The sequence below is a fragment of the Oncorhynchus clarkii genome, chromosome 5, assembly GCF_045791955.1.
Source record: "Oncorhynchus clarkii lewisi isolate Uvic-CL-2024 chromosome 5, UVic_Ocla_1.0, whole genome shotgun sequence".
Lineage (NCBI taxonomy): Eukaryota > Metazoa > Chordata > Actinopteri > Salmoniformes > Salmonidae > Oncorhynchus > Oncorhynchus clarkii.
In genome coordinates, this window is record NC_092151.1 from 70,376,421 (window position 1) to 70,388,421 (window position 12,001).

The 12,001-nt window shown below is 43.7% G+C and overlaps 1 protein-coding gene across 1 annotated transcript; it reads left to right on the forward strand.

The window, feature by feature from the left end:
* The first annotated feature begins 2,986 nt into the window (after positions 1-2,986).
* Positions 2,987-6,474, forward strand: LOC139409746 (coiled-coil domain-containing protein 190-like). The gene is made up of 4 exons (XM_071155133.1): positions 2,987-3,218; positions 3,336-3,459; positions 5,558-5,750; positions 5,784-6,474. Exons 1-4 carry the CDS (start codon positions 2,987-2,989, stop codon positions 6,084-6,086), a joined length of 852 nt encoding a protein of 283 aa, XP_071011234.1. The 3' UTR covers positions 6,087-6,474.
* The last annotated feature ends 5,527 nt before the right edge of the window (positions 6,475-12,001 follow it).

Here is a 12,001-nt window from a genome sequence, read left to right on the forward strand (position 1 = left end):
TGTGTGTGTGCGTGTGTGTGCGTGTGTGTGTGTGTGTGTGTGTGTGTGTGTGTGTGTGTGTGTGTGTGTGTGTGTGTGTGTGTGTGTGTGTGTGTGTGTGTGTGTGTGTGAGTGAGAGAGAGAGAGAGAGAGAGAGAGAGACAGCCATCCATAAGCGAATTGAAAGAATATGAACATCTCCACTGCCTCTCTGCCATAATTATCACCATTTAAAATGCTAATTTCCTCTCTCCTGCAGGTGCCCAGACAGTGTATGAGACTAAATTGCTTGTCATAGCCGGTCACTCAAAGCTAATGACTGCCTCTGCTCTCTCATTATGCCTGTTGATGGTGAATTATGGCCGCTGTTGATACAAAAGGGAATTTATGCCAGGAACTCAACTCTTTCTAAGCAGATTCTCCTCCTCTTCCTTGTGCAGGGTTAATTCCAGCCCACTGGAGCTAATAGAAGCAGAGAGATGGAGATGATTGTGTCCTGCTAGAGCCTTCTTGCTAATGTAGTCTCCCTGTGTGTGAGGGTACTACTCCGTCTACTAAGAGGTTCAGACTTTTATGGCACAGGTGGTAGTGCACTTACCTCACAACCATAGTGTTGCTGGTTCAAGCTCTGAGTGTCAGAGGTGGGTTTTCTGAGATATTTTTTGATTGTTTATTTAACTTTTGTTTATTATCTATTTGACTTTCTTTGGCAATGTCAAAATATTTTTCCCATGCCAATAAAGCCCTTTGAATTGAATTGAATTGAGAGAGAGAGAGAGAGAGAGAGAGAGAGAGAGAGAGAGAGAGAGAGAGAGAGAGAGAGAGAGAGAGGATGTGTAGATGCTTATAGCCCATGGGTCTGGTTAGCTGCGACAGTGTGTGAGATACCCATGGTGCACTTGGGGAGTGGTAATGCAAAATACAGTGGGTGGACAGTACTGCACACACACACACAAACCCCACAAAAACCCTGAGGAAGTTGACTGCTTTGATGGGAACATCAGTCTCACCATCAGACACTGACCAAAGCAGGCTGTGCTACATGGGCAGAATAAGCTGGGCTGTAGATACACACACACACACACTTTGATAAAACACAGGCCATGCATAAATCTCTCGCTCCTTCTTTATCTCTGTTCCACACTCACACATCTCTGCTTTCAAACTACAGCACCAAAAACACTATCTGGCGCGCGTGCTCTCTCTCTCTTTCGAGAAAGGGCCACACACACACATACACACACTTCCTGTTGGGGTGAGTCAGACCCCATGGAGAGTAATGATGGGCAATGATTACATTGAGTCAGCAGTCAACATGATCTAACAGCCCAGCATAGCAACACCACAACACAAGAAACATATATATAGAGAGTGGGTGGGGGGAGAAAGAGAGAGAGAGAGTACGAGAAGGGGAGGAGAGGGGGAGAAAGTGAGAGAACAAATACACACGCTCCGTGTTTGGAACTATGTCAGTGATGGTGATATGTCTGTGTGTTTACTTGGGTGTTACATGCAACCATACACAATATAGGAGTGTAAAGCATGTTTTATCATGATCTGACTGTAATTCATAAAAAAGAGAAGGAAAACTGCAGTGAGAAAAGGATTAAAGAGACGAATGACATGAATGAAAGAGACAGATGAAATGAATGACGTTCTGTACGGTACTGTATGAGATCTAATGCTTCCATACAGTGTATAGACTGGATTATAGACTAATTGTATAACTGACGTGTAAGAGTTGATGGAAGTGGCACATACAGTATAGTGTTAATTGGCAGGCCTGATGTTTTGCCCGTCCATAACTTACTACTGAGACCTACAGGAGCCAGGCCCCCAGTCCCTCAGTCCCCCAGGGCCTGACCAGGGATGTTACTGATGCAGCTAATGGTAAACATACAGGAAACACCATCAAGGCAGAAAAAAACCATTCAATGCAACACCTTAGACCCATTGGACATCAGATCAATCTGGAGGGAATGCTATTTGAGTCCGAAAAGGATGTTCATATGATAGGTAAGATAAAGAAAATCTTGCAGAGAGCATAGAGAGAGGCGGCAGGGTAGCCTAGTGGTTAGAGCGTTGCAAGTTCAAACCCCCGAGCTGACAAGGTACAAATCTGTCGTTCTGCCCCTGAACAGGCAGTTAACCCACTGTTCCTAGGCCGTCATTGAAAATAAGAATTTGTTCTTAACTGACTTGCCTAGTAAAATAAAGGTAAAAAAATAAAAAATATCCATCTGACAATCTCTTAGAAAAAAAACATATAAACTATTGGAACCGCAACTTATAAATAACTGATATTGGCACAAGATGGAGGGAGTGTTGGAACATAACTAATGAAATTACAGTTAACGAAAATGTATGTTTAATCCAGTATAAACTAATGTATAGAATTTATTATACAAGAGACAAATTTCAGAAATTCTACAGCACAACGGCAGAGTCATATCTCAAGTGTAAAACTAACAATGACTCAATAATCCATGCCTTCTGGGAATGTTATAAAGTCTAAAAGTTATGGGCGGAGATAGAACGTTGGCTGTCATAAGTATTACAATGGAAATGTACTTTTAATCCGTCTGTCTGCATATTTCAAGACATGGCATATGAGGGTGCAGTTAGATACCCTATGGGTTGGATAATAGTTGTCTTGTCAATCATCTTGAAAAATGTGTACTTTCCTCCGTCATTAACACAATGGAAAGGTCAAACGCTTTTTTATCTAAATGTTGAAGGTGCATGGGTGACGGAGAGAAACAAAATGGTGCAGTTTGAGGCCATGTAGCGGAGAGTGATGCTGGAGATGTGGGTGTGAGCATGTGGGTCTGGCCAGGTGGGTCTGGGCAAGATATAATGCAAAGAAAAAGTCTTACAAAAAATGTTAACATCGTACAAAATAAATCCTAAACTAACACCTTCAACAGATGTAGGGATGCAGGTTGTCACCCAGGTGATCCGATCTTTCAGTTGTACAGTAGCAGACAGTATCTAACTCTATGTATTTATGTATGTCAGGAGGTGTGAGAGAGCCATGCGTGGTGGTGGTGGTGGTGGTGGTGGTGGTGGTGGCAGGGGGCTGTGGCAGGGCAGCGAGGCCCAAAGGAGAGAGGAGCACAGAGCTCAGGCTCGCCTGCAGGGGGGGTTACAGAGACTGGAGCAGGCCACGAGCTACCACCTCAACACACTCACCACAGAACAACGAAGACTACACAGAGACCTGCTCAACATCAAGACCGGTGAGAGAGATGCTTGTGCGTGTGTGTACCTGTGTGTGTGCATGTGTCTGTGTCTGTGTGTGCGCGCGTGCATGTGTGCGTGCGTGTGTGAGCTGACCTGTACCTGTGTGACCCCAGGTAACCCCTGGAGGAGGAGACTTCACCATCTGGTGTCGCAACCTGACTCCTCCCATCTCTCCATGCCCTGCAGGACTACCCTACCCACAATCCCACGGGCCACCAGAGACCCAAAGAAACACAGGTGAGCTCTTCACATCAGAGATAAACCAAACATGTTTAAATCACTGTGGGTTCCTGTCTCAGGCAGACTGCGTCAGCTCAAAGCCACACAGGGCAATTGCTTTACTTCACGAGATGAAACAGCATGAAGTTTTTGCTGTGCAGTTTGCTTATTTCTTTATGATGACAGCCTTACAGCCTACAGCCCTACCCCAGTTTATTACAGAGCTACCACAACACTGTCAACTGTACAGTGAAGCTGGGACTCTTTTTGTTAAAGGGTTAATGTAACATGTTCATAGAAGAATGAAGCTAATCTGTGGAGTGCTAGATTATATAACAGGACCTTCATAGGGCTAATCTAATCCAGGCCCAGATGGTTGAGAGATGAACTGACAGGCTGTCAGGTTAACCTTGGCATTAGTACTTGTCCTTTCAGTTTCTTTGATAATTTCACTTTAGTTGCTGTGAAAAAGCCAAGTAATAACAAGTATAGAATGTCAGTGTTGACTAATCAAACCCCTGATAATAAATTATCTCTGGAGATGGCCAACCCTTCTTCAGGAGAGCTATTTTGTTCTATCCCTGCTCTAACACACCTGATTATTCTAATCAGCTGCTCACCAGGATGTTGATTAGCCAGAGCAAAAGCCTGCACAGTGTTTAACCAGAAGGGGAAGTGCTTTCCAGGTGGAATGTTAGCCAGCCCAGCAGTTGGCCAACTGAAAACATTTTGCAACATTAACATCTATTTATTTTTCCAACTCAATGAATGCACCAGAAATATCTATAGAGTTTGAACTTTAAAGAGAAGATCACATGCCATTCATGGGTTGCACAGCAAGATCAGTGAGTGGATGTGCACATTTTTCAAGATTACAGTATATCTCACTGTTCTTCCATGCAGAAACTGTATCCATGTGTTTGCACTGTTATTGCATATCTACACATGTAAAGTTACTCATGATGTTTGTTATGGGATGGTAGTGTGTGTGTGTGTGTGTGTGTGTGTGTGTGTGTGTGTGTGTGTGTGTGTGTGTGTGTGTGTGTGTGTGTGTGTGTGTGTGTGTGTGTGTGTGTGTGTGTGTGTGTGTGAAGTAACTTCCCTGTATGTGGGAATAGGATATTTCTGTGTGCGTTTGTGGGGAGGATAGGGTGATGGTGTGTCTGCCTGACTGTATGCTTGAGTGTGTGGTTTCCCCCCCGCAGCAGGCTGATTGGTGGATGGGGATTTTAAGCAAGCGGACTGGTTAATTATTCTAATCAAGGGGGCAGATAACGAGACGCTTAAAACCTCACTCTGAGATACACACAAACACACACACAGCTCTCTGTCAATGTGGGTTTGACTATCATCCTCTTGAGAGAGAGAGAGAGAGAGAGAGAGAGAGAGAGAGAGAGAGAGAGAGAGAGAGAGAGAGAGAGAGAGAGAGAGAGCGAGAGCGAGAGAGAGAGAGAAATTAGTGTGTGTGTGTTTGAGAGACATTCACAATTATAGCTCATATCCAATATCCATGCATATTCTATTGCTTCATACCCCCTTCCCCTCTCTCCTACTGGTAGGCTGCTGGGCTTTCCCCTCTCTTACTGTTAACTAGTGTATGTGGGCGGTTTACAAACACTGTTCTATACTACTCTACATACAGATACTGCTTCTCCAGTGATGTGTGTCTGTTTTTCTCTGTGCTGTGGCTTGGCAGGGATCCATGCTGGCTCTTTTAACAGACTGATTCTAAACTCATTTTCTTTTATGATGTGCATCCCTCTGCCAACTTCTAGTGGATTTATAGTCCCCTTCCTGGTTTCATTTTTTTCTTTCTCCCTTCCTCTATCTCTTTCTTTGTTGTTCAATGCAGCATTTTACTGAATCCACAAAGCAGGCCCCTTGTTTGTTTGTGTGTGTGTCTGGGTATGATTGTTTTGTTGTCCAAAAACATTTGTTATAGACAATAAACAGACACTGAGTCACAACATGGTGACACAAGGTGGATACTGATAGTTTGTTGTGTGTGTGTGCGTACGTGTGTATGCATTTGTGTGTTGTCTGACTGATTATCTCTATTTCTCTCTCCCTCTCTCTCTCTCTCTCCCACACTCTGTCTCCCCCCTCATTGTCTCAGGTCAGTGAAAGCTGTGTGTGGGGGAGTGTCTGGTCTGGCTCCACTCCAGGCTCGGGTCCATGACTTCCTCTGCAGCTCTGCAGACCCACAGAGACAGGGGGCAGAGAGCTCAGTGGCGCCACTCTGCCTGCCAGACCTCAAACTGCAGCCTGCAGCAGAATTGACCAGCACTGGGCTGGGGGAGAGAGGGGAAGTGGAAGGGAGGGAGGGGAGAGCTGAGAGAGAGAGAGAATATGTGAGGGGGAGAGAGGGGAGGGCAACGAGAAAGGAGGAAGAGAACGGGAGGACAGACAGAGACAGAGAGAAAGAGGAGTATTATCCTCTCCCTCCTCCCCCCTCCGATGTCCTCGCTGCTGATGGTCGGCCCAGAACGCTCCACCTCCTGCCTGATTTCAACCAATCACTGGCCGAGGCTCGTAAAGCTCGCTACATCCGTTACCGAGGTCGACCCCCCTGCGAGAGGGAGCTGTCAATCACTGAGATATTCGCCAGGGGCAACACAGGTTCCATCCACAGATTAACTCTGTAAGACAGAACAAGTGTGGCTAGTAGTGTGTGACTTTTCTTTTAACCTGGGACCTCCGCGCATTTGCTAGTCCATTAAGCAAAAGCCTTAGTATTTGCTCGGGGAGCTATAGCAAGTCTTCAGGTCTTAGGCAAGGTTACTCATCGTGCGAGCGTGGTTCAGAAAACCACTTCCGTTATATCATGGACACCTCCATAAACATTAGATCCATTCCAACCTAGTATGTTTGGACTACATTGTGTCATACTGAACAGGGCTTTGGTCGCTAATACACCTGTTCTGTGCCAAACTGACAATGCATCTTATTCAGTGTTTCTATTTTATTAGGCAAGTTAGTTAAGAACAAATTATTATTTACAATGATAGCCTATCGGGGAATAGTGGGTTAACTACCTTGGGGATTCAATCCAGCAACCTTTCGGTTACTGGCCCAACGCTCTAACCACGAGGCTACCTGCCACCCTGTGAATGTATATCTATGAATGTAGCATTTGAGATCTGCTCAATGTGAAACATAACATCTATTGTGTTAAATCATGTACCTGATTGAAATTCTCAATGTATATAAAGTATAATGTTAAAAACTGTTGGCTCATGAATCATGACTTATCGTAATAAAATAGAGGCCATGAGGTGGTTGCATCAGTGTCTCTGTAGTGTGTGTGTGTGAGGAGAATGCCCCCTGGCGACAGCTATAGATATTGGTTTACATTTATTGCCATTCAATGACCATAAATACTTTAAAGAATAATGTAGGCCTATTTAGTATCACAATGTTATGATAAACCTATATATATATATAAAAAAAGGTATGTGCTGTGGTATTATTAATCTTGTATGAAATCTATAGTTTTAAGCCATGGACAACTCAGGCTTTATGCTTAGTCGGTGTTGTGTGTCAGTAACCAAGGCGACGAGTGCGTCCAACAATGAAAAGAGAGAAAAAGAAGAGGAGGGTGACCAAACAGGTTGGAGTACGATTTAGGAGGCTCAAAGTTTCAACTTTGAACTTTTATTAGTCGTATGTACAGGGTACACATGGTATACATAGTCTAACGAAATGCTTACTTCCAGATTCCTTCTTGACAATGCCACAACAATAAGAAATACTAAAACCTAAAAATACAAACAGCTCAGTAGACTAGAATAAACATTTTAGCATAAATTTATAGTCCAATATTTCCATGTGTTTTGGGCAAGGGGGTATTAGGGGACAAGTGTTTAAATGGTGCATTATTTACCAATAATAATAAGGCTGGTAGCAGCAGAACATGGTGGGTGTAACATGAATGCATATGCATATGCGTGTGTGTGTGTGCGCGCACCCGTGTGTGTGATGTCTTCTGTTTCTGTGTGTCTCCCATAGGAGCTGATCTGAAGGAGAGAGCTGAGATGAACCACTCTGACTCCGATCTATTTGTTCACGGACTACTCTCACTCCTGACTGAGATCGGTGGGTGGTGTGTGTGTGGGCCAGGGGCTTCCCCCAGTCTAGTTCAGCCTTCAGCCTGTTCTCATCCTAGTACATCTCACCCCCATCCTCATAATATGTAATGTTATGATATGGGGGTAGTTTAGTGTTAGCACACAGTTAGGCAACACACTGCCAGGATACACTTCCACACTGCAGGCTGCAGGTTTTTCTTTGGCGGCCATGAGGCCTTTTGTTTGTTTTGTGTTTGGGCATGTCTTTGGTCTTTTTCCTTTTTTGTACATATTTAAGTTTCGTCACCATCTGAACAAATAATAATCTGCTTGGACTGTCCGATTAAGAGGTCAAAAAGGACCTAAGGTACCTAAGGTAAGGTGGCAGTCGCTTACGCTTATTACTCACATTTATGCACATCAAATATATTATATTTATGCACAGGATGAGCCTGCAGGAAGGGTACCACCTGAGGTTGGAGGATGGCTTCCCTGTAATGCACATTGTTGAGATTGCCTGCACATCAAATATATTAACAGGCTATTTATTGGTTTCATAACAATAACTAGATCTGTCTGATCTCTACACATGGTGTTCTACTCTCTGGGTGTTACGTTGCTATGGACATTGCATTGCTATGACAGCCACTTTGCCCATGCCAACGGTTGTCATGGTGGATGGCTTCGCCCTAGGAGGGGGTCTGGAGCTGGCGCTTGCCTGTGACCTTCGCACTGCCGGTCAGTGACCTCTAACCTATCACCATAAGCCAGGCTGAAACACAGTTCCATACCGACAGGGGTGATAGTAAGCTGGTCCGGTACAGCGTCCCGGCAACTTAACGGTAAAACCTGAGCCTATCACAATAATTACACAAAATGCCAAGAACTATAGACTTTGACACCATTAACATTACTTCATGTCAAAGGCATGAAAATGTGCGAATTGACTTGAAACCGAGTGGTATACGCTTCAAATTATGTTGTGGTTCGACAAGAACACTTTGCCAAGGCGGAGATGAGTGGCCCATACCGAGACGCGCACGGACAGCAGTGGACGCATCAATTTAGACTGCAAGTGTACGCCTAATGACAATCGCAGAATGCCATTACAATACACGTTTAGACAATACACGTTTAGACAATACACGTTTAGGTGTTTTGTAATATGCTTCTTTCCCGTCATCAAATTGTGGGTGCACAGTGCACTATTTGGATGCTTGAATTATTTTGTGAGTGAAAAAAGATTCACAGGTAGTCTAGAGAGCACTTTTTTAAAGTGATTGACAATCAGATGAGAACATCATTCATTAATGATTGTTTGTTCATCTTTACTCGTCCCACAGAGATTATAAGAAATTAATTACATATGTAATTCTCTGACTACACCTAGGCTATGAACAAAATGTTTATAGGGAGAGGCCCATACCAATAAGACATTTTATCTACCTTCACCCCTATATAACGAGATACTTTGCTCACTTCTGGCCATGTGATTTATTAGAAGAAAATGGTGTTATGTGATTTACAACAATCATTTGATATTATGGGGAGAAGGGATGCATGTTATTTAGATTAGGGGAAATCAATAGCCCGATAATAAACATGATAACCTGAAAAACAAAGTACACAAACAAAACTGAAAATAGAAAAAAACAACCATTAGAGGGGTATAAATCGAAGTCTCCAGTCTACTTACATCTGCTGCTTCTGCGACAGACTATCCTTAAACCAAAGAATTTAGGTACCGTATCAACAAGTGTTTTTATATTTTTTTTTATCTGACTCGGCTAGCGATAAATAAAATGGTTATTTTGATATTTTTTTTATTTAGTATTGACCGCTGATCTTGATTAATCTATAGGAAGAAATTAGTTGGTGATACGTAGTTGGCATACAAGTATTTATAGGCTACTGTAAATCATAGTCTTGATCTTGTGAATTAATGATGCACTCTGTCAATCTCTCTGCCAATTCCTGGTTGCTAAAATTCTAATAGTTCACCTAATTTCAGTTTGTGACAAAACAAGCAAGTGTAGAGAATCGTTGTACCATCTAAACCACTGTGAGATACATTTTCCATAACCAAAAATATTGTATTTGTAGTTGTTTTAAAGCTGTTGTAAACAAGTAAAAGATGCAAAAAAGAAACTTCAGCTTGGGAAGCAACTTTTTTATTTATTTACACATTTGTACATTCAGGTCTTTTAGGTTCATCTTTGTGGTGATCTGTCTAGTACAATCACAGAGATGATCAAATTAATCACAAATTCAAATCAATTGAATTAAACATTTAAGCATTAATTGTGTGTTGGTGAAGCAGCCCACTAAACAACAGACTGAACTGACCCTGACCCTGAACCCAGTAGTTTCCCCAGAATGCCTTGGGCAGCGCAGTGAACCAGAGTTCAGTGACGTGTCAGAACAAAGTGCACAATCGAATGTCTGATTCTGACTAGTAACTCTTTAAATTATATGGCAATGGGGGACACTAGTCAAAGGTGAGAGACACCATTACACCTGTATCACTATGCATTTGTCCCATTTCAAATGTAATTTTAATTGTCTTGTGTTTGACATTCAGAACCCCCCCCGTCTCTGAACTAGCCTGGCTGACTCGACCCACATGACTCACAGCGCAGGGAGAGCTTTAATCACACTAGGCTGGAAATTAGGCCGTTCATGCAATATTCGCTCAGAAATTGTGCAACGGGTTTGATTGGTTCTTGCAAATGTTTATTTTCTGAGGTTGAGAATTTGAAAGGATTTGAAAATCCAACCGTTGAAATGGAAGTGAGGGGGGGTGTTGCTCTGGGGCTGTGCATGTGGGTGGTTGAATGAGAAAGACACAGCGGAGAGCCAACCAATAATTATTATTATTTTCTTGTCTGTATCAAGCAGCTCACTTAATGTCAGACTGAACTGTGACTCTGAACTTGTATCCATGTGTCCCCAGTAGGGCTGAGCTGACGAGTGAAGTGTCCACACCAATTTTCATTATGGGATCGGCTGAGAACCCCAGTGAATTGTGAGACTCTACCACAACTGTATCACAATGCATGACATATTATATGTTGACAGTAAAGTACCAGGGCACATATATGTAAAGCGTAGGAGTGCTGGAGTAGGATTAGCCCTCCCCCCCTTCTGAGACGCTAGGATCAGCACTGCTACCGCTGAGACTCTGAGTACGGGCCAAATCCTATTTCAGTGTTCTTGTTTTTGACTCACTCAGACAATTAGGTAACTCCCCATCTCTATTTTACGTTTGTAAGTATTCAAGGAAATTGTCTAATAGCGGAGTGAATGTAAAATTACAACGCAATAATATTCCTTTCACAGACATTAGGTATAACATTTATTGGATATTTGATAGTCAATTCTTACATTGATAAGTGTCTTTATTGACCAGTGTTCTACCCAGCTAAACTCCCTTTTTCAGGACCCTGTCTTTCAAAGATAATTCATAAAAATCCAAATAACTTCACAGCTCTTCATCGTAAAGAGTTTAAACTAACACTAACAGCTCACAGACGGTAGGCAATTAAGGTCACAGTTATGAAAACTTAAAACACTAAAGAGGCTTTTCTACTGACTCTGAAAAATACCAAAAGAAAGATGCCCAGGGTCCCTGCTCATCTGTGTGAATGTGCCTTAGGCATGCTGCAAGGAGGCATGAGGACTGCAGATGTGGTGCGGGCAATTTATTAACATGTCCGTACTGTGAGACACTAAAGACAGCGCTACAGGGAGACAGGACGGACAGCTGATCGCCCTCACAGTGGCAGACCACGTGTAACAACACCTGCACAGGATCGGTACATCCGAACATGACACCTGCGGGACAGGTACAGGATGGCAACAACAACTTCCCGAGTTACACCAGGAACGCACAATCCCTCCATCAGTGCTCAGACTGTCTGCAGTAGGCTGAGAGAGGCTGGACTGAGGGCTTGTAGGCCTGTTGTAAGGCAGGTCCTCACCAGACATCACCGGCAACAACGTCACCTATAGGCACAAACCCACCGTTGCTGGACCTGTCTGGTCTGGCAAATAGTGCTCTTCACTGACAAGTTGCGGTTTTGTCTCACCAGGGGTGATGGTCGGATTCGTGTTTATCGTCTAAGGAATGAGCGTTACACCGAGGCTTGTACTCTGAAGCGGGATCGATTTGAAGGTGGAGGGTCCGTCATGGTCTGGGGCGCTGTGTCACAGCATCTTCGGACTGAGCTTGTTGTCATTGCAGGCAATCTCAACGCTGTGCGTTACAGGGAAGACGTCCTCCTCCCTCGCGTGGTTCCCTTCCCGCAAGCTCATCCTGACACGACCCTCCAGCATGACAATGCCACCAGCCATACTGCTCGTTCTGTGCGTGATTTCCTGCAACACCGGAATGTCAGTGTTCTGCCATGGCCAGCGAAGAGCCCGGATCTCAATCCCATTGAGCATGTCTGGAACTTGTTGGATCTGAGGGCTAGGGCCATTCCCCCCAGAAA

Bases quoted from the DNA above. Each gene is read 5' to 3' on its own strand.
- LOC139409746 (XM_071155133.1), top strand. From the start codon at position 2,987: ATGTATGTCAGGAGGTGTGAGAGAGCCATGCGTGGTGGTGGTGGTGGT. The intron at 3,219-3,335 runs GTGAGAGAGATG...GTGTGACCCCAG, and splicing joins CCTGCTCAACATCAAGACCG to GTAACCCCTGGAGGAGGAGA. The intron at 5,751-5,783 runs GTGGAAGGGAGG...GCTGAGAGAGAG, and splicing joins GGCTGGGGGAGAGAGGGGAA to AGAGAATATGTGAGGGGGAG.